Source organism: Podarcis pityusensis (assembly GCF_964106645.2).
Source record: "Podarcis pityusensis genome assembly, chromosome: 2".
NCBI classification, from domain to species: Eukaryota; Metazoa; Chordata; class Lepidosauria; order Squamata; family Lacertidae; genus Podarcis; species Podarcis pityusensis.
The window spans coordinates 48,385,193-48,409,175 of record NC_138029.1 but is presented as its reverse complement, the minus strand read 5'-3'; the positions used below and the strand labels follow the sequence as shown (position 1 = coordinate 48,409,175).

Below are 23,983 nucleotides of genomic sequence, written 5' to 3'. Positions count from 1 at the left end.
GAAACGCCCACTAGTGGGCGGTAGGGACCAGGTTGACAACCCTTGGTCTACACAGTTTGATAAACATGCACATAGCATCAAGTATGACCTCTTCCAAATCTACACTGGGACCCTTTTCTTATAACTGATGTAACAATGACAGCTTGAAACTATCATTCATGAATGTCTTAACATTAAAAGGAGGACTTTGTGGACATCTAGCCCACAGCTGTTGAGCAAACCATGCAAAATTCACAACAGTATTACATGGATCTCCATATAGTTGCAACAATCCATTTTCAACCCAAACAAACAAAGGAGCCATCAACCCTGAATGACTGTTGTCTTCAATTTATCAGTTACTTTCTTGAAAGAAGGATCTGAGAACACTACTGAAAACAACAATACAAAACTTGGCGACAGCTTGATGACACTTTGATAAATATCATACTACAATACATGTAAAATATACCAAGTAACCAAATACACAATTTAACTTCTCTGGTTCTTATGAATTTAAAACTGTTTTGGAACAGGGTGGGTTCCAGTACAATCTAAATGAATAATAATAATATAATGCTCTTGACTGAAGTAGTGTTTCAGTACTGTTCTTGGCATAATGACAGTAATTTAAAACACTTCTAAGCTGCAGCCTATTTTGTAAAGTGTTGACATACCAACTTATTCATTTCTATTCTGTTTACAAAGTATAGATAAGTTAGGAAAGCATGAGGTTTCTTTCTGGAGGTGCTTGAAGAAAGTCTCTTGGCATTAAAAAATAATAAAAAGAAAGCTAATGAAACCACACAGAGTGATAAGGGACTCAGAGTTACAAGTATTAAAAGAGATGAATTGCATTAACCCCTGCCCTCCCCCATTATATTCACTGCCCACTGGAAACAACAACAGAATTACTAAAATCCCACACTCTCTAATGGGATGGTAATAGGATTCAGAGGCCATTAGGGTAAAGGCAATCCATATTTTACAGTTTAATAAGCTCCTGCTGAAGATGTTGCATCCTTCTTCAGAAGTCCAACAATTACCAATTTAAGGTTAACTAATCCTCATCCATAGTCAAGATAGCAAACCTAACCTGAGCTTTCTGAGTCTGCTTTTCATAGTGTATGCACAAGGGGGGGGGGAATGGGATGAAATAATTTATTATTTGCTGTGACATTGCTTATTACTGTCATTTCAGGGTACTTTGACTAAGAAAGAAACCACGGTTTCTGCAAAGGAGATATTATTCAACACGTGTTGATGATTTTTACCACCACTACTACTATTACTACTACTATAATATTAAGACAAATGCTGTCATCTGTTTTTTGCCTAATGTTTAATCTTTTTCAATCTTTTTCATTTTTATATGACATTAAAAGCAAATTGTAAAACCAGAATAAAATAATACAGAAAGAAACAAAAAGCAGATAAATAAATATATATAATTGATGGCTTAAATCCAGACTTATCACCTGCCCTTCATCTATTTGTGTCGCTGCTGCACAGTGGGCTGAGGAAGCAGAAGCAGGTGGTGAAGTCAGCACAGCACAAATGTACTGGCAGGAGCTTTGGACTGGCTCCACCCTCACTGGCATCTCATCCTACCCCGCTATCTCCGTAGGCAGCAGCAAAGCATACGGAGAGAAGGCGAATGGTACAGCTCCTCTACACCTTCTGAAACTGATCGTGGCTAGCAGGTCCCATTAATTCCAGTGGATCTACTCTAAACATGCCCAAGTACAGATGCAACCCTGTATGCTGTGGTTTCCTGGCTGCAGCATAAAGCAAGAAAGGCCATCCATGTTTTCCCTTCCCAGATTAATATTTCAATTCAAAAGATAGTTTTGTCATTATCATAAGCTCCTGACTCCTAACTCTCATGGTCCTGAGAACTCTTTGCTCTCAAATTAGTTCAATAATATATAATGTCATGTTCAAACATTGCAGTGAATTGTTCATTTAAAGGATCCTATGGAAATTAGGAGCAGAAAAACTGGCATCCTTGATATGTGCGTTCCATCAACAAAATAGTCTTCCAAACACAGCTGCTTGAACGGCTTAGCTTCCGAACAAATCGGCTCTTGAACACCACAAACATGGTTTGCAAACATTTTTTGGAAACCGAACTTCTGACGCGGCTTCCACTTGACTGCAGGAAGCTCCTGCAGCCAATTGGAAGCCGCGCTTTGGTTTTCAAACAGCTCTGGGAGTCTAACGGACTCCCAGAATGGATTAAGTTCAACAGCCAAGGTACCACTGTACGTAATAAAATATGACACGAAACAAGACCATTCAGCTGTTTGTGAGGCATATTTGGCAAATTTGCTGTAAACTTTTCTCAGCATGGTTAGATAAGCATAAATTGTTAAAAACAGATAACTTAAAATGCTTAACATAAGGTAATTTGTTAATGGAAAAGATACATGAAAATGAAAAAAACAAGGCCGCCCACAGTGAAATGTCATGGCTGCCAAACTTGACATCAAGGACACCAGGAGCTGAGAAAGAAAAATGCACATATATATCCTTCATATTGCTTAAATGATCATCTCATTACCTTTTTACATTGCTCTATTAATTTTTAAAAAAGGCATGCAACTCCCTCTAGTTCCTCAAGAGATGACATGCGGCAATTATAGGACTTTTGTAGATTAATTGATGTAGATGCTACTGCTAAAATGGCCTGCGTCGTTGATTTAGATATTGGCAGGTTTAACAGAAGTGTATTCTATTGATTATCTGTTTACAGAACAATAAGGGTCATATCATGTAAAGTGCTAATCACAACTCTTCCAACATTAGTGAGTTCTTGCCACTTTATTCTACTGAGCAGTAAATGCAGCATTTTCTGTCTGTAATAGCCAGTTTCAAAGATCCTGCTAATATAGTTGAGGACTAAGAATTGAACCCATTACATTTTTATTTTAGGAAGGACTTTGGGAAATAGAAGGTGGCAACTACAATTATAATGCAACTTTTAACTAAGAAGAGCTATCAACCAGTTTTAATTACTTGTTGATTTAAAAAATATTGTCTTTAATATATATCTACTTAATTTTTTCCAGGTTCATCATGTTTGGCACCATTCTATTTGGGAGACAACAGATTTATATCATACTTACTTGCCCTGGTTATGATGACACAATGCTATCCTCGATGTCCAACAACACAAGAATCTGGATCGTAGAGCTAAGAAAGAATGATGCCTTCCCTGCACTACTCGGGATATCACTACAGAAATTCTGAATCTGATTATTTTTCTAAATGTGTGCTTTGCTGTCTCAAAAGCATGTCCATGAAATGAGGTTTTACCATGTTATTCTACAAAACTATTTTCTCAACATGTCAAGCGAGTTGAGCAAACTCACCCCCATTTATTACACAAGGATGTGGCAAACTCCAGGTCAAAACCCTGCTCAGCCATGGAAGCCCTTTGTTAAGTCAGCTCAACCTATCACAAAGGGCTGTTGTAGCATAAAATAGATAATGATACAATTGCATGCCCACTGTGCCCATGAAATAAAGCAAATAAGAAATCAATTCAGTAGTGACACTTCCTGCATACTCTATGGGTAGGTTTTCTAAATACTAAAAAGATCTTTCTCAACGTCTGTTATCCCAACAATTTAACCCAATTAATTCTAAAAGCCAACTAAGAAGAAAAGTGTAAAAAATTAACAAGATACTGAACTATAAATTATAAGAATCTATGTTTCTGTAAAATTTTGTCTACAAATATGAACATTTATCAGGCACATCCCTAAAACAAATAGATTAAATTTATTTCTGTAACATGAACATATACTATTCAATTTCAGTATAGTCATTCTTAACTTAATTTTTTAAAATAACTACAGTATATTTATTGTCTCCAAGATGAAGAGAACTAGTCTATGGACTCTCCAGGCCTCACTGAAAAAGCAGAAAAACTGCCCATTCCTTACATTCTACTGACCTCTAGAGACTGTGATTATATAAATATATATAGATATAGATATGCACACATTTGTGTATAATCATAAATGCTAGAGCAAAAGGATCTAAGCATACATTTACACACTATAAATGTGTGTAAATACACTATAAATACACACACATTTTATTGTTTCCTAAATACACTTAGGCAAGCCAACACTTATTTCTTTTCTATACTGGCAGCAATGTGAGACTATTATGGGAAGCATGTGAGTTCAGCATATCTTACATTTTCCAAAGTGGGAGCTAAGCATTATATTGTTGAATTGTTTAGAAAGTTATTTGACTTTACTCACAATTCAAATTATGTTTCACACTACTAAGAATTAAAGTATTCTTATATTGTATTAAATACCGTTACAAAGTATGAAATATTCTCTGAGTAAAATGAATGCATGTGTGATATATAACAAGTGGGTGTCAGTGCTTTTTGGACATGGTAAGATACTAGTTTCTGCGCTGATGCTTTGATGGCATCTGCGGAAAGACCCTCTCAGTGTGATATCAGTTATTGACCTAAGAAAAACGGTAAGATACGTCAAGTAAGAGATTTGATGGCATGTCCATAAGAAAATCTCACCAAAGTGAAGTTTGATACCCATAAATATTTGGGAATGTAGGTCAGATTATATTTCTACCCTTGTACTAAACAACAGACTATATTTCTACCCCTGTGTTCCCACATACATATGGTATGTCTTTACATATGACAAATTATATAGATGGAATTTTTCGATTAAAATGCATTACAGATAATTTCTGTTGATGCAAATGATATGAGTGCAAATTCTGAACACTAGCAAGTCTCATCAACAAATTTCCACTGCAATGTTCTGCAATCTTACCAATGCATTGTTCAGCACTGATAAAAACACCAGTACAACATGAGAAAACAAAAAATCATTCATAGGATTTTTCGCGGTTAAAATAACAGGTGCAGATATTGTATAAGGCTGACATCCATTAGTTCTGGGTTTCATAATACTTCACTTTGCATCAGGTTGTTACAGCATTTTACATCATACTGAGCACTGTAATGCATGATGTAAATTTTACATGTCCTATAAAAAGCAGTGAGATGCAAACAGAAGTTTTAGTGAGAGTAGTACAAATTGAAAATATTAATTGAATCTTAAAACCCTTAAACAACACCACATTTGGATGGCCAAACCCTTCACAAACACACAGACATTCCTCAGATTATCAAGCTTTTCAATAAAAGCTTTAAAAGCTTATATCAAACTTTTAAGGAGAAAAAATCCTTCAAGAGTTGCTTTATATATCTTCACTTTTAAAAGCCATTGTGTTCAGTGTGTGTGATATGAGCAGCATTCTTCTGAAGGCATTATATGACAATATAAAATATAAGCACCAGACCTGTATACATGCACACATTAAAAATCATACAGCACAATCTATGGGGAACCCCCACTTGTAGGAGTGGGTACAGAGCAGTATGTACATAGATTCCAATTCATCTATGCCACATATAAAATTTACACTCAGAACTGTGCATTAACATGAATGACAGAAAGTAACAGCTATATTACAGATATATAATTCCTGATATTTTATTTTTTATATAACAGGTCAAAATATAACTATTTCGAGGCCTTGATTTTATTCCCTTTATTTTATGAGAACATTAAGTATGCAAATAAAAAAATTAAAATTCAGGATTTCATGTCAATAATTGAAAAATAATTCTAACTTTTACCCTAATTTAATTAAATGTCGGGCAGAAGAGAATAACATTATGATTTTGAAGTAACAAAAATGATCTGAAAGTGAAGCACATGAAAGTACTTTCTATTCCAATACAAGAAATCTGTTTGCCACATTCTTCTATAGTGTTTGAAGTTCCCCAAAAGGGAATCTCTATATATGTTTGTATAACAAACTGAACTTCTACTTCAGCCTAAACACAGACTAAATATCCTTTCTGTCCATACACAAGTTGAATCATTAACAGCTAAAAAAATAAAACTAGGCTCTATGCATATGAAGATCCAGAGTTATTAGAAAGGTCTCGTAGAGCTAATATAAAAACCTATATGCTAAACAATCTTAATGTTTGTAATAAACATATCTACAATGTGCACACATTAAAATAAGACTTACGAAATAATTTCAATATTAATTTTAAATCTAGTATAATAGAATAATAAAGGTCTGAGTATATATGCACAATCAAGAAGATGGTATGTGTGATTCAACAACTTATTAAGCCAAGTACTTAAATCCAATAAGTTTTTGAAAGCTGTTAACTACACAGAGCCAGGAATCACAAAGTGTGGCTTAGAAAAGCAACTTATTGTTATATTGCAAGTATCCTGCAACTGTTCTATATTTAAAATAATTCCTCACTATTTTAAACCTGATGGTTTGGTGATCATTGCCAAAAATAAATATTCCCACAGATAGAGGTCAGTGGTTGCCTGAAATTGCATCAGTAAGTAGCTGTATAGCAAAACTCTCTGGGTTTGCTTTGTCATGTTATTACTGATTACTAGTACAAGAAGGAGTTGCACCATAGGGCACTACAGTATGCAATACACCAATTTCCTCTCTGTCTACTTGCATTACTCTTTTTTCACTACAAAATCCAGCTTTTGTGTTTCTTACTCCACTGACAATATTATAGTGTGATTTTTAATACTCATGGATATGGATCTTTTCCAATCAGCAATTTACGCTTTCTGATTCTTTTACAGATTACTCTGTTAAGCACCGACTATTCACCAGGAAGACAACTGTCAGTGCATTTCATTTCTATTAATTTAAGGGCTGCAGGTTTTTAATTTCTTAATATTTTACTTGGCATTGGCAACCAGTGCACATTTTTATAATGAATCTGGGCATTATTCTTTTAAGAGTGCGCCATTTCAGCTCTTCCCCTTAGAAAATTTGCATGTTAAAGGGCTTTAGTATTCAGTGATGAAATGTTCTGCATAGTAATGTACAGTAAACTGATTTTACAATTTAAAATAGCAGACGTGCTATGTGCCTAGCAGAACTGTGATAATTCCAGTAAGTGTGGCTGCAGTTTTAATAACACCCTATAGAATGGTATGAAAATGTAATGATCTCACATTACTCTTCAATCAGCAGCCTGCATACGCAGTATCAGCAATGTTTAAGATTTTTTCTTGAGCTTTTATATTCCCATTGCACTGCTCTCTCTTCCTTTCTCCCCCAACAAATAAAATGATGTTTCCTTTGCTCTACAGCAGCATCTACTGGATTATCTGTAAAATGCTTCAATTCATATTAATCACACTGTTAATGTTTAGAAGAAGCAAGTTAGCATCTGCCAAAAAGGGTGGGGGAGGAGAGAGCTATGAATGAACTGAAATTTGGTTTGGAAACAGAGGCTTTACTATTGCCATTTGGCTTAAAGTACCAATGTTAGAAGTATTAGTCTTCCACATTTGTCTTTTGAGTGGTATGGAATATGCATTACTTATTGCAGGTTAGCTTTTGTTTTATTAACTATCATTACAGTATAAAATATTTTTAAAGACTTGGTTATGCATAACAGAATCTCAGATTCTTTGAATTTCTTCCACAATTGATATTCAAAATCATACCCAATATTATTTAGCTGCGTTTCATCTGACACAAGGATACACAGAAGCAAAATTGAACTGGCTTTTATCATATTAGCTTTTTAAAAAAATTTAAAACAGGTACTGCTGCATCGCATATCTTCCAGAGGTTTAAACTGCAATAAGCTACATACAACTTTTTAAATTTGGCAATGAATTTGATTTTTCATGTTCTACCTGTTCTATATTGCACTTCTTCATTTGTTTGTTTTAAATGGCAGGTTTCATACAAAAAGCTACCATGCAATGGGAGTGAACACCTACATTTCTATACACTGATGAGGAACCATACTCCCTGGGGGTTCAATTCTATTAACAGAGGCACTGTGGCTCACTTTTACATGTCTTGCAAAGTAAAATGTCTTTTCAAGTATATGAGAACAGAAGGCAGTCATAGATATTGTTTACAATACTATTTTTCATTATTCTTGTTTCCATACTATTGTCTACATTCAAATTATCTTTATATCATGGAAAAGCACTACCGTAAGTTTTTGTATATTCTATTGCAATAATAAGATGATACCAATCTTAACAATACCTCGACTGAATTTAAATGTTCCTCCTTTTAGTTAAGGAGTTAAATATATCTAGACCTTAGGGGAAAGGAGGGGCAGAAAAAGAATGCATCAACTGCAGATAGAATAATACAGTAGTCTATCAAGTTGGGAGTAGTCTTACACTAAAAACTATTTTACACACAAACAAACACACTGCAAAATACAGATAATGACTTTAAGCAAGGACTTCCAAACTGCTAAACACCCTGGCAGCTGTGAACTTTAAAAAGCAATTAAACAGCATGTGACTGTTAAATTTAATTGTGATATTACTTTCAGCTCTTCTATCCTACCTATGCTCTTCCCTTTAAAAAACATTAAGGGCCTAACTATGAAAACCAGGGTTGTTGTATGGTACATAATTGCATTTCCCATTCACCAATCCAAAGTTCAGACCTTCTGACTGATAATTAGCCTCTTTCTGTGTAGCTGTTATACAGGAAGTCCTTTATTATAATCCAGGTGCACTTGTAGGCAGCACTTTCAGAGTTAACTCCATTTGACAGCTGACATTAAACTACTTTTCTAATGCGGTGATTGCTTACTAAATCTGGATAGTATTTAGGTAGTTTGGTAACCCGTTTCACAGAAGATGATTCTTGGTGCCTATTTATTACATGCTTTGTCTCTACAGCATGCAACGGACTGCATAACACTTTGGAAGGGCTCTCCTCATTTAACAGGGATGCTGGACAAACATAGCATTGCCACCATCTAGCCTCAACTGACCAAGCACACTTAGACCAAATCCCTACCGGAAAGCACTAAAGATTAATTGTGCTACAAACGGCAGAATGCCTTCTACCTGCAAGGTTGCAAGCTGAGGAACTGGAATTGCACCTTGAGATTTCCTGAAGCACTGAATTTAACCTTCTGCCAAAGTCCTGCCTTTCACTAGAGCAGCATTTGTGTTCTGTCCACACTGAATATAAAAAAAGCAAAGAAAAGCATTCCTTGCAAATGCAGCTGCCACACAAGCCCATTTGCAATTGAATCCGTATCACGCTCCAATTCATCAACATTACTACAGGTACTTAACATCACAAACAAAAGAAAGCCCGCACAAGATCCTTGCCATCTGCCACTAAAGATGCCTTCCTTGGGTGCGAAATGATTAAAATCTACAGCTTGGATTAAGCGACTCCACCAAACCCTCCGATGCAGGCAGGCACTTCTTACCTGCCTCGGTGGAAGCCTTCCTTCCCTTGTTAGCAGTATGAAGCATCTCTAGCCTTCCCAGTCCTTGGCACCGATCGCAGATTGCACGGCTAAGTCCCTTTTTCCGAGAAAATTCTTATCGAAAGTGATTAGTTTTTGTTGTCCTTTTTAAGTCCCTCCTGCGGGAAGGAGCAGGGGAGCAAAGTGACGCCACCTATTAATCTTTTGCAAGAGTGAAAAGGCAGAAAAGGAGCGCTCGATCAAACTGAGCTTCACACATGACTAAAACTCGCCCGAGAGGCTGCTAGCTCTGGCTTAAAGCACCACTAGGCGTGAGTGTAAGAACAGAGAAGAGGGGAGAGTCAATGGAATGTGACAACGTATGTGCATCAAAGACAAGAAAAAGAGAGAGAACAATGGGGGAGAGAAAGAGAGAGGCAGAGCAGAGCAGAATAAGCTGGAAAGCAAGACGGAGGAGTTTTAAGGAGAGCGCTTGCAGAATAAGGCAAAGGCGTCTAGCATCTTCTGTTTACCTCTCACTGAGCATGACATCCTGCCTCCCTCATATTCAGCAGCACATTCTTCTGTCTCTTAGGTTTGAAAACGGAGCCAGAGTCACCATGTGTGCTGCTCTCACCTCACTGTCATTTCCCTGTGCCCGGGAAGCATGCACAACAACAATTCATCCTGGAATATATTTACATACAATTTTAGTTCACGTATTCATTTGAACTGCCTCGCCACCTCCCTCTAAAAGTGAACTGCTAATTTCTACCTCAATTTACAATGGAGTTTAACTGGCAGATGGAACTCTACTTATAACTACTGACAAACTGCCACTGGTAAACAAAAGCCTGAACAAATGCTTAATGCTACTAATTGAATTTGCACTGTAAAAAGAAGGGGGGGGGGGGAGAGAAAACCATTATCACTGCTGAATCTGTGCTTCAAAAGGAAAGTATGATAGACGTTCCCCTCTGTTCACACTGTTATTTTTACACTGAAATAAAGTGGTGGTGGAGGGGAGTTGTGATCAAGAACTAACAATATGCCAAATTAGCCAGCCATTAGATTGGTTTTAGAAATAAGAGATATGAATGAGAATTTAATCTGAGAACGATATTTAGAATTTCAGCTTTGAACCATAAACTGCATCCCCAAATATATTGTATTTATATTTGATGTTCAGCACATTCCTATACCTATTGCTCAGACTGATATGTTTTATTTACCAACATTTTTAAAAAACGTTCATTGAGTTTTCAAAAATTACCACATACAAACAAGACAAACAATAAAGAAACAAAGATCAACTGTGTCGAGCACGTTATTGCAGGTGGAATCAAATAAACAGAAGGTTCAGTACACTTTGCAGACATAATAAGGAAACATTCTGTGAATGGAGATGTTGAAACTAAGAGTCGCATATTGATAAGGAAGTCTTGCCTCATAGAGGCCTGTCCTGTTGGGGGCCCATGCAGCACACTATTTTTTATTTACAAACCTATAAATGGTACCCACACAGCACCAAAATGGTTTCATTTCACAATCCTTCTTAGAACTCTCCTACATTGGGTGAAATGCTCAGACAAGTCTGTGTCCCACACCTTCTCAAACCATCCATCCCTAGAAGGGACCCAATGCAGACTGCCAAAGTTTGGCTATCTCAAGTCTGATTGCAGCCAACAGCAGAGCAAGCAGCTCCTTGTGGACAAGAGTGAGATTTATTTACTAAAATTAAGATCACATATAGGTCTAATCTACACTAGTCAGTCATAACATTAAAAACGTGTTATAAAAATGTGACACCAGAGGGCGCTGTAGAGCAGAGATCCATCGTCAATTGGAAATTGCATTGAGAGCTATATTACGTGGGATTTTTTAAAAAGCGTTTTTCAGATCAGTGTAGATCTAGGAACAGAAAGCAACATCTGGTAGCCCACATTTTCTATCTGCATACCAAGCTGGAGTTACAGGAAAGGTTGTTGAACCAAAAAATAGCACAACTCACACATGCATATTCATTCCCCCCTCCTGCCCCCTCACACACACCAAGGCTGTAAAAACAGCCCTGTTGGATCAAACCAAAGACCTATCTTTTGTTTTCAGATGAGGTGACCACAACTTTACACAGTATTCCACGCATGGTTGTACCATAGATTTGTACAAATGACATTATGTTGTCAATTGTATTTTCAATTACCGCCAGCATAGCATTCACCTGTTTCACAGCTGAAAAGCACATCTACATTGTGCTACCCCAATATCCTGTTCCTGATCAGACGCAGCCACTTTACAGCACATGACTGCATATGTGAAAGTAAGGTTTTTTGCCCTCAGGTGCATCACTTTACACTATCCTACACTGAATTGCATCTGCCTTTTTACTGTATTTTAATTGCCCTGAACAATTTGGTATCATCAGCAAATTTGGCTACTTCACTGATCATCCCTAACCACAGACCCCAAGAGTGCAAACTTTAATAAAATATTGTGGCAGGGTAGCGGGGAGAGTAAGCCCTGCCCTACATAATCAATCACAAGACATGGTGCATACACACAATTTGAATGGCAATGCCCATCAACTTTGCGGTGGCTCAGCCCCCTCTAATATTTTATTGGGAGGTGGGCCAAAGGGACCTCGGCCCCTAGGAATTGGCTCCTGTGACAGGTCCTGATACTCTGATTGACTGAGAGTACTGCCCAGAGTGGCTGGGGCAACCCAGTCAGACAGGTGGGTTCAAGTAGTAAATTACTATTATTTCTACTCTCTGCTTCCTGGTTTTTTAACGAGTTACTGGACCACAAGAGAACCTTTGCACTTATTCTATGAATGTGATGCTTACTCAGGAGTCTTTGGTAAGGAACCACACCAAAAGCACTAAGGTTTGCACCAAGCACACATCCACGGGTTTTCAACTAAGTTTTATTCAGAGTAGACCCACTGAAATTAATGAGCATGATTAAGTCAGGTCCATTAATGCCAGTAGGTCTAAACTTGTGTAAAACCTAGTTGAATACCACTCCTACTCTCAAAAACAGGAGAGGACTAACTCTCCTAGCTTCCTTTCCTGGTTGTTCCTTGTCACAGTTGTCTTTTATTTTAGCCACATTACAAACCAAACTTCTTGTGATGGCAAGCAAGAACACCACCATTTGCTCTTCCAATGCAAGGTATATCTTTTCAATTCCTGGGCACTCAGTTTAATTTTTTGTCATAAGAAAAGTCTTTTCCTGAAGGTTTATCACTGTAGCACTTGTCTAAATCAATAACGAGTTGTCATTTATCATAAATATGTCAATTCCAAAATGGACATTGGGAGCTTTCAAATGAACTATGTTCCCAAACTAATCCTCAAATTCACTTGGCCTAAATAAAAGATAGATGCACAGACAAACCTCTGTAGGTAACCTGTCTTCTCATATTTAAAACTACATATAACTTTAGATTGTTCCGTCAGTATCGGAAGGCTTGCTGAAACCTACCAATCTAGCATGACTATTATTTCAACAGGGACGCAGGTGGTGCTGTGGTCTAAACCACTAAGCCTCTTGAGATTGCTGATTGGAACGTTGGCAGTTCGAATCTGCGCAACGGGGTGAGTTCCCATTGCTCTATCCCAGCTTCTGCCAACCTAGCAGTTTGAAAGCACACCAGTGCAAATAGATAAATAGGTACCACTGCGACGGGAAGGTAAATGGTGCTTCCGTGTGCTCTGGCACTTGTCACAGTGTCCCATTGCACCAAAAGTGGTTTAGTCATGCTGGCCACATGACTTAGAAAACGGACTATGGAGAAACGCTGGCTCCCTCAGCCTGAAAAGCAAGATGAGCGCCACACCCCATAGTCACCTTTGACTGGACTGGTCTTTACCTTTACCTTTTACCTTTACTATTTCAACAGTATAAAAATTTACTTGGACAAGTAAATTATCTCTGTGAGGAAAGAGAATATGAACTGCCCAAAAGAGACTATGTGCTTAGAGTTACATGAATATATACAAGTTATTTTTCTTCTTAAAATGTGCTTGGAGTTAAATTTTCTCCACCATCATTACTGAGCCATGCAAAAGTCATCCCACAGCACATTAGAATAACTATTACAGAGCAAAATTTAGTAATAATGACATTTTCCATGGAAATGTAAATAATTGGTTTCAAGCCCAAGCCTCATGTAAGTTTCCCTAGCTCTAGGGAAACAACTAATCAAAGGTTTCTCTCACCATCACCTTAGAAAAGGCAATTATAAGGCAAGTTTAACACTTAAGAGAAAGACCTCCTGCTTCCTTCTCTTACAAACTAGGCCCTCTCATTTCTTTAGCCTTTCTATAGTCTGAAGCTGTGATACCAAATGCCCAAAATTTAGGAGATTAGGGGTATCAAACATGTAATTTTCCAAGAGTGCAGGGAAATGTACTAGTGGTAAGACAGCGCAAATTTCTGTTAGTTACTCAACCTCAGTGCTGACCAATGAACTAGATTTGTGGGCAAAATGTACTTTTGCAATGCCCAACAGCATAATATCTGATTATTATTATTCAAGTGGAGTAGTGACTGCATGTGACAGTGTAAGAAGTGGCATTTATTCACAGCAATAGATAGATATTGAGCCCTGGCTGCATACTTGAAAGCCAAATTTAACTGTCTGACTACGCAAAGTACATGGCCCCAGGTAAATGCCGTGAAGTACAGATTCAGTGATTTAAACTTAATTCTCCCCCTGCAGATGGGAAATCCCAGAATCCCCAGCTAGTTCTTTAAAACTTAGTGAATCATCCTGTAATAGGCACTAAGACCACAATAACGTAGGTTTCACATTATTTTTTCATTTATCTTTCAGTCAAGGTTCTTAACAGCTTGCACAGTATATTTTTTAACTGGAGAGGAGATGAGGGCAGAAAAGAAATGCCACTTCATCTGAATACTGACTCATTTGAGGAATGCAGAAATCGTATGCCTGCATCCAAAACAAAGGTGCCAAGGGCTTGCATTTTATTCAAAAGTGTATGTGGCTGTATCTAATTGTGACATAAGGCTCTTTGATCCAACAGAGGACACATTCTCCCTTTGTTCTGAAGCCCCCTATACCACTTCGCATACTGTTCCAAAGCATCTACCAACTCTCTGTAGCAGATGTGGGAGGGTGTTGCAGAAGGGAGGAGGAATCAACAAAAATGGCTTTCTGCTCTCACTATTTTGAATTGTAAGCCATCACTGAATCAGAGAGCCTTGGGTTAAACAGAGGAACATAACTGGATACAAAGCTTTTGTAAAAAAGAATAAATTTAAAAATATTACTTAATTGACTATTTAATCCTCTATACAGGTAATTAAACCAAGAAAGGACAGTGAATGACTTTGAGCCAGCCGGCTTCTCAGTTAACCTATCTTACAGAATTGTTGTGCGAATAAAATGGGAGTGGGGAAACCCTATATGCCACCTTGAACAAGTTGAAGGAAAGGTGGGATATAAATGTAAGATGAAAGGAAGGATGGACAAGCAAGTGGCCAGGTTTCCGCACAATGATAAGTCACAATACAAAGCATGTTTAATTTTTCCAAAGTTTGTTTTTGCTTTCTAGGTGCCCTTGTCTCAAGAGCCTTTGTAGGTTGGTGAGCATCTGGGATGAAATTGCCAAACTGTGGTTAAGAAAGGGTTCTGGATTCCAACCGTTAGACCAAATCAAGGTTCATAGGTCAACAACAAACCAAGGCTTCAAACTGTGGTATACTGGCAGTAAACAAGCCATAGTAAAACCATAGAATAATAAATAAACCATGGTTTACTGTTATCTGTAAAGCTTGCCATTGATGGATGGCACAGGTGCTGCAAAAGCTTCCTCTCCTGCTTTCAGTAAACAAACAAAACAACAACAACAACAACAAAACAAATGCAAGATTCTGCATTAGAAGCCAATGTGATAAAAGTGTTGTTTGTTGTAGAACCTTTGGCCCAAAGACTAATATATGTATGTGTCTAACACATGTAATGTAAATGACAGGCTAGTAGTACTAGTATTTAAAATGTCATGAAACAGAGTTAGGGAGCAATCCAAACCCAAGGATCTGCTGGAATAAGGAGAGTGGATCTTCAGCTGAGGCTGGGCTCAGCCAGGACCATGGCAGCTGAAGTCCCTCACGCCAGCTTAGTTGGAGATACATCAATGTAAGTCCTCCACCCCAGCTCAGCCAGAGCTCAGCTGGCTAAGCTGAAGCCAGATCAGCCATGACCAGTGTCAGTTCCCTCAAAAGGGTGTTGTGGGGCAGTGGCAGGGATGTGGTGGAGACAGAATGGAAAGGGGTGGGACCTACCCATATTCCAAACTCTTAAACAGCTCAGCAGCATGATCGCAGGGCCAGCCTACCCATGAGGCAAAGTGAGATACTTGTCTTAGGCGGCAGGATCCACTGGGGCAGCAAATCCCGACACATATCTTTATTCCCCTCTCCTTGTTCCTGATGCAGACCTTCACTTACCCCTTCTTCCCTGGAATGGAGGGTGGTGCCATTTTGTGGTTTGCCTCAGGCCCCAAAATGTCTTTGGGCTGGCACTGAATTTAACAGAATTCACACTGGCAGAAACTCCTGGATGGAGTTAGGAAAAGGGATAAGTTACAATTGCATAATTTACACAAGTGTAAATTACACAGGCTTCCCATAGTTTGGATTGTTGTTAGTACATTACAGAAAAGAGGTGGGTACAGATGGCAGTAGGAACAGAATCTTTACTCTGAATTTTCTTTAAGTATAAGGTAGACTCTCCCATTCTACTTATCCTTTAATGGGAGAACTACGTGTTAAGAGAGAAAAAACATGTTCCCCAACTCCAGGCATTCCTTATAAGAATATATCAAGCAACAGCAGCATTTGAATGGCGAGATGGAAGAAATGCTTAAGCAACTATACAATGATTCTTCCCTGAGATTCCCATTGGCCTTTTTAATTGTTATTTGCCCAGCAAGTCTCCTAAACGTGAAGCAAGCCCAGCTGAGGTAAAAATGGAACATTTAGAGAGTTATATCAGGCATAAAGGTAAAGGTAAAGGTACCCCTGCCCGTACGGGCCAGTCGTGTCGGACTCTGGGGTTGCGTGCTCATCTCGCTCTAGAGGCCGTGAGCCGGCACCATCCGAAGACACTTCCGGGTCACGTGGCCAGCGTGACGAAGCTGCAGCTGGCGAGCCAGCACCAGCGCAGCACACAGAAACGCCGTTTACCTTCCCGCTATAAAGCGGTCCCTATTTATCTACTTGCACTTAAGAGTGCTTTCGAACTGCTAGGTGGGCAGGAGCTGGGACCGAACGACGGGAACTCACCCCGCCGCGGGGATTCGAACCGCTGACCATACGATCGGCAAGTCCTAGGCACTGAGGTTTTACTCACAGCGCCACCCGCATCTCGTTAAACATTCTTCCACATCTCCCCCAATTCCCAATTATACCTTCTAACTGTCCCCTTTGCCTCTGCTTTAGGTTACCTTGGCAAACATGAGGTTCAATTAGATAATTCTGTCAAATAGTCACAGTTTAATAACAGTACTATGTACCTCATGAACCTACACATTTGGTTAAAAACTTACATAGTGTAGCTATGAAATATGCTAGATAAGACTGAATCATAACTTTTTAATCATGGGGTTTCTCATAAATGTCTATAGAAAGTAACCCATCATTACAAAAACTGGCTATATAGAGCAGAGCAAGAACAACATTAAATCAAAAAAATGTTGTATTTCTTCAAATATTTACTTCCCCCTGTGGAATCGCTAGATTAAGCTCCAGCAAAAGCTGATGACTGAGTATATACTGTCTCTTCCACTCAGTTGCATACAGGCATCGGCAAACTATTTGGTAGTTATTATGAATGTTTTCCAACACTGTAAATTCAGAAGCATCAGAGCAGAAGCTTTATAGTAAACACAGTTTCTAACGTATTCATAAGCAAAGAAATTCAGTATTACAGATTTTTAAAAAAGATTTAAAAACACACACACACACACAACAACAACCAGCAAGCCAGTTTGCTGCAGCTGTTGCCATTTTCCAGTATAGTCCCACCTATGGCAGTCACAGAAGCAATTCAGCAAGCTTATCAACAAGCTCTTTTCATAATAATCTGACTGTTATTTGTGAAATCTGGGATAAACTGCAATTCTGGATGACAAATAACTAACACCTTTTTGAAACTAGGAGACAGAGAGAGAGAGAGATGAACTTCAGAAGATAATATGCTACAGCATCTATACCTATCTGTGAGAGAGGTACCTATATATCTATGAGGTTGCCCAGAAACTCGGTTGCAAGAATCACTGAAAGATGCTTTACTGCCTGTTCTACTGACAGGGAGAAACACATCAGCTGAGCAATACCACTGGATACAGCCCTTTGTACACACCAAAGTATATTCAAAATACATTATTTCCCTCAAATAATTCTGGGCACTGAACTGAAGTCAACCAACCATGCCCTGGGCCCCCTAACCTTTCTCAGGACCAATGAAAACTAATAAATGAACAGAAAGAGAACCTACCCACGTGACAGTGACATAAAAACATTGGATACAGACTATGTAAAAGGACAAAAGTTTACTAACTCCCCTCTCTCCCGCTCTCTCTTTCCCTATATCTCTTCTTCCCCAACCTTATACTGTCTATAGCACTGGTGTCTCACAATGAATATAACTGTTTTGTAGAAACGATTCTATGAACGGAAAACAGATACACTTTATGTACTTTTGCAATTCAAGAAAATCTTTAATGAAAACAACTGAACAAGAAAATAATTAGCCCACACAGAGTTACAATTCCAAGCAACCCTTAACAAACTGCAGTGCCTAGAATTCTTTGAGGGGGGAAATGTGCTTCAAATGTGCTTCAGAAGTATAGTGCATAAACCAAAAGTGCTTGCCTTAATGTAAGGCATGACATGGATAACACTTAAGGGCCCTAGTCTGGAAAAACACAAATAAATATTCTATCTTCAAAAATAGTTGAAATAATCTAAAAAAAATAAAACTGTACACTTGAAATGCAAACTTAGTTTGATCACCATTTTCATAAATGTGCACCTGCATGTTTCTAACTTGCTACTTCTTTGCTCACCAAAAAAGCACACTGACAATACATTTATCCACGCGCCCAAGCTTGCTCCCTTCTGGTCCTGAAATAGTGCCTATTCTTTTAAGAGCCTCTGCTGTGAAACATCTTTTTACTTGTCCCCAGATCTGCTCCCTGCCAAGTGATGACTGAGAGGGGAGAAAAGGACAGTGAAAAGAACACAAGCCTGGTTTACTTTTTGCAAGTGCTATACTTACACAAAATTATCTAGGGAACTATAAAGGTAAAACCAATATATGCATCTCAACAGTGGTGACATCTGCACTATCGGGTTTTAAACACTTTTGTGGGAACAAAATTATAGCACAGAGCAAATTGGGCTTTCCGTTATGTTACATTGCCTCTCCTCCTATCTAGTCAATCGTCACTCCTGGTAGGATTAGAATTCCTGGAGTCAAGTTTAAAATTATATTCATAGTGTTTAAAAAAAAACAGCAAAAGGAATTGCATGCTGTCAACCAATGTGACCACTACTAGTTTACTTACAGATGCTTTAAAATCAATATATTCCATTGCCCTTCATCTTTTTATTCAATTGTATTACCCTATTGCTGTTTCTCATTCACTGCATCTTACTGGATTTAAAAGCTTTCTGAAGAATTAATGAGCAAAGATATCATTCAGTAAGGTCATGGTGAAGGAATCTGATAAACCATGCAAGGCAAAATTAAAATAAAATTAAAATAAAAACACTTTCCATTTTGTCTTTATCTAGCACCCACAAAATTACTTTCCTATCACAAAGGTTATTTATTTATTAAATTTTCAGGGAGCAGTTAAACGTACATGTTGCAGTGCTCACCAAAATGAGAGTTTATTAGGTTTATTTAGAAAGTAAAATCATTTTGATAAAGGACAATATGAAAGTGCTACCTCAATGGTTCTATCGCCTGTGAATAGAGTCCACAAGATAATGTGTAAGACATTATGAGGGGAAGAGAGTTTGAGCAATTAGTATCTTCTCAGAGGACTAGTTTGCACTTTGCACAACTTGTGAGCAGCAGCACAATATTCATGTAGCAGTGTGTTAATGAGCTAACCTTCAGTGTAGGGGCAAATCTGCCCTTACAGTTTTCATTTACATACTTAGCAAATTGCTATAAGCTAGGCATTTCCAGATTGTGATCCACTAAACTGAGTGCTGCTTACCAGACATATACAGTAGTTTACATCTATGTTTTGCTATTATATGTAGCTTGACAAATGTCCCGTTTATTGCTTCCTGCAGAACAGTTTGGCAGACAACATTTGGCTTCGTAGGCTACAAGTACCACAGGCCTTGTATGGACTATACTACATTCCAGTTCACTGAAATAACACAAATATTCACAGTTCAAATGATAATATTAGTCCTGTTCGGATATTACTCATGTGTAAAGGCAACACCAGAGAGCTACAATGCCAGCACTGCAAAGGCATGGTTACCACCTGTTCTGGATGTGGTGACCCTCAAATTCTGGGACTAGGACAAGGGCTTTTCCCACTTCAAATTGAGTTTTCTTTCTTTCTTTTTCTTGGAGTTCCTGCTTTGTGGGTTAGAAATGTGTGAGGTCACTCCTTGATGAGAGGAGTTCCACTCATCCTTGAGTTCCACTCATCCTTGAGTTAGAATATTGGGTGGGAGAGAGCAACCAGGGTGAGAGCCTGATTACTGTCTCTAGGGCAATATATCTCTGTGATTGATGAGTGACAATTTGCTTTGATCTTTTGTATGGTTTTCTCTTTTTTTGTATGGTTTTTTTTGTATGGTTTTTGAATTATGGTGCTGGAGGAGACTCTTGAGAGTCCCATGGACTGCAAGAAGATCAAACCTATCCATTCTGAAGGAAATCAGCCCTGAGTGCTCACTGGAAGGACAGATCGTGAAGCTGAGGCTCCAATTCTTTGGCCACCTCATGAGAAGAGAAGACTCCCTGGAAAAGACCCTGATGTTGGGAAAGATGGAGGGCACAAGGAGAAGGGGACGACAGAGGACGAGATGGTTGGACAGTGTTCTCGAAGCTACAAACATGAGTCTGACCAAACTGTGGGAGGCAGTGGAAGACAGGAGTGCCTGGTGTGCTCTGGTCCATGGGGTCACAAAGAGTCGGACACGACTAAATGACTAAACAACAACATGGTTTTCTCAGTGCGTGGTCTAATTGTCCCCTTGCGTTTTTGCAATACATTTTATAGGAATGTGGATGGAATTATTGGTTATAGTGGTTTGGTGAAAGGGAGAGATATTGGGGGGATTGAATGGATGATGCACTTATATGTAATGGTAGAGGTGTTAGAGTAGAATGGGATTGGAGATGGTGTTTGAGTACATGTCAGTGGGGTGAATACTGCATGTTGTCAGTCTGGATGCTCCTTGGCAAGAGGGGAAATGGAGAGGGAAGGGATCTCTGGTTCTTAAGATGTTTTGGAAATGTGCTATGTTTTTGCTTGGGCGGGATTTTATTGTTTTATCTGGTGTAGTTTTTTAGTTTCATTGTTTATGTCTTTGTGTGTGTTTGGTTATTTTTTGTGAATTATTTTTTATAAAATTTATAGATTAGAGACTGGTTTGGTATTAAGCAGTATAAATATATTAAATAATAACACAAATACAAAAGGCAATGCATCTTTATCACCACAGTTGTGCAGCTTTTTCTGGCTTAGCATGTGTTCGGGACAAAGACTGACAGTGAAAAGCCTACTGTACTTCTCAGAAGATTCAGAACCCCAAAAACACCAGAAACACACATCATGGTCTGATTTTTAAAGCTCTGTGTCTGAGCACACTTAATTTTGCTCCAGAGCTTTGCCTCTCAAAAATCCATGCTTTAAAGTTCCATTGGAGCAAATGTCAATCCACAGAAAACCCAAAATGACATTTGCTCCAACTGAACACTAAAGAATGGGTTTTCACAGGGAAAGCTCCAGAGCAAAACAAAAACAAAAATGCTCAGAGACAGAGCTTTTTCTTTTTTAAAAAATAATATTTATTACTTTTAAAAATTACAGAAAAGGAAAAGAAAAGAAACAAAAGAGAAAGAACAAAGAAAGGAAAAAAAGAACAATACAATACAATATATAACAATACAAAACACAACCTAATCACATTGAACTAAACTAAACAAAACCCTAACCCTAAACAAAACAAAACAAAACAATAACCATTTAAAGACATAAATCACACCCTTTCCATACTCTATTTTTCATTCCCTTGTTTCCTCTACTTCCTCTCACCTCCCTTTTTGTATTCCACTTCTATTAATTGTTTCAGCAAACCCTTTCCATCTTTCTCTATTTTTTGTCTTATTATAAATATCTTAACATATTTTTTATCATTAAAAACTAAATACTCATATATCCTTAACTCCTTATAACATTTCTACTAAAGCCATAAAATTTCTTTCCACCATTTTTCTATCATTCATTAATTTTGCAATATTTCTATATATAAACTTTAAAATCTCTAATCTTCATCCACCATCTCCCCTCCCTGGTTTCGGATTCTGCCAGTCCTTTCCGTCAAATCCATATAGTCCATCAACCTGGAGATCTTATGTCCGAGGCTCTTAAGCCTTTTCCAGGTCCCTTCTGCAGGTCTTCTTCATATTCTTTAGTGCCAAAAAGCAAATCTCGAGAAAACTCCAACCTAGCAATACTTTTATTCCTTCCGGACAAGTCAGCCAAATTTCCATAGTTAAAGCTGAGGTCTATAAGATGTTTCATGACATGTTTCAATATTCCTCCAAGTCCCAAGGCCCCCAAAACTCCAGTCTCCTCCAAACCCAAGTCCATGTCCCAAAAGTCAGTTAATCCCTGCATAGAAGGATCTTTCCAACTTTCCTTCTTCCGTCCAAGCCGGGATCCAATCTTCAAAATCTGGCTTTTTCTAGATTCAATCATAGAAGGCCTCAACTTGTAGTCCTCAATTTGCTTCTGTATGGCTGAAAATCCCACTTGTATTACTTTAGGCTCAGCCACCACAGCTTTCTCTTTCTCCTCCGCAATCTGTCCAACCAAAGTAATTTCTTGTGCCAAGTCCTGAATTGTTCCTGTATTGATGCTCACTTTTTGACTCCAATTAGTTACTTTTTGGTCCAAATTGTCAATTTTAAAAGAAGTGTCATCTGTCTTCTTATGGAGCTGTTCCAGCGAATAGCTTATCTTACATAATACCGTCACAATGGTTTCTCCTATCAACATTTTGAGTGGTCCAAGGTCAAACTCTAGTTCTCTCACTTACTTATCATACAGCTGGTGCAGTCCTGTGACAGTTTCAAAAACTTCCTCTAGAGGGAAACAGTCTCCACTTGTATCAATCCTTTCAAGCACAATTCAGACCATAAAAATAGTTTCACTTTCCAGTTACTTTTCCTCTTTTTTTAAACGCAGAAGAGGACAATGGAAACAGTATCTTTCTCTTATATAACTAGTTGTCAAAAATGTTCCGTTCACAGTCAATGAACTCTCCCAAAATTTCCCTTTTTCTGGCAGCCCTTTTCCAGGTTCGGAGCAGTGATAATTTGATTTTTCACTCCCTCCTGCAGGCTCGCTAAGTCCAAAATCCCCCCCCCCCTTCTCCTGCTTCCAGGGGTTTTTTTGTAACTTTAACCGATGAAAATTCAATCCTTTGCCAAAAGCTTCCAAAGACTTTAGCTTATAACGTCTTTGCTTCAATCTATTTACAAAAAAGGGGAAGGCGGACTTCCTGTTTAAAACCTTCCCCGCTTCGGTGCCAAATTAAATTATTTGAAGATCCAATTTTGCGTTCTACTCACGGGTAGTTGTTTAAAGTCCAATTGTCCACAGGAAAAAGTCAGCGCTCTCCGGCAACAGCAATGCGGCTTCACTCCGCGAAAAAAGCAGTCGATTCGAAGCACCGCGTCACTCACCCCACGTCGCTCCGGATCCCCAAAACTGGGTTTCCCCGCGAGTAGGGGAGGCGCAAAGGTGCCAGCCGGATCCCAAGTTCACAAGCTTCTCCCGCTTGTGATTTCAGTGGGTCTCCACCTTTGCCGTGGCGGTCAGACCCTGGTTTTCGCGGAGCTAGTTCCTCCCGATCGGAGGAGCTCCACCATTGCCGGAGGCGCCAACCCGGAAGTCCCCAGACACAGAGCTTTTAAGCGTGGACCTGTGCCTGGAAAGAGCAGGGCAAAAGGTAAGCGTGGGTAAGCCTTATGGCAGCAACATGGAATCCATAGAGAGATGCTTGTTTGGCTCAAGGGGCCCAAGCAGTGATTATAATGCACATAACTGTGGAAATGTTCAGGAAGGCAGGAGAGGATATATTGTTTAATTATATCCTTCCCAACTTGTGTTAACAAGTTCTACAATTTAGCTTAGTAACATTCCCCTTTTTACACCTGTACAGTGAATAATGTCTTTGCCAGGCTTGTTTAAGCCTCTAAAATAAGTTTCCTGGTAATTCCCCTTTATTCCCTCATAAAAGATTAGACATGACACAGTCTTGTATAAAAGTAAAAAGGAGTTTACTCACACACATTCTGTTCACAGATGGATCCCAGAAGGCAGACTTAGGTTACAAAATACATACACCTGGAATCTATTCCATAAGGAAATAGCTCCTTTGTCCTCTCTTGGCTGGAGG

At 38.6% G+C, this 23,983-nt stretch overlaps 1 protein-coding gene across 8 annotated transcripts in view; it reads right to left on the bottom strand.

Annotated features, from left to right (window-relative positions):
• Positions 1–23,983, bottom strand: part of TENM2 (teneurin transmembrane protein 2) — a 696,995-nt gene that overhangs the window by 462,562 nt on the left and 210,450 nt on the right. For 3 of the 8 annotated variants that reach the window (XM_080995199.1, XM_080995201.1, XM_080995204.1), the window contains exon 1: positions 9,308–9,774. The exons of 3 other annotated variants lie outside the window; for them this stretch is intronic. In XM_080995199.1, the coding sequence (XP_080851325.1) occupies positions 9,308–9,353 (46 nt within the window). In that variant the 5' untranslated portion in view covers positions 9,354–9,774. Of the gene's footprint in view, positions 1–9,307; positions 9,775–9,819; positions 9,974–23,983 lie in introns of those variants that run through there. 2 more of the 8 variants (XM_080995200.1, XM_080995203.1) reach the window with 1 other exon arrangement.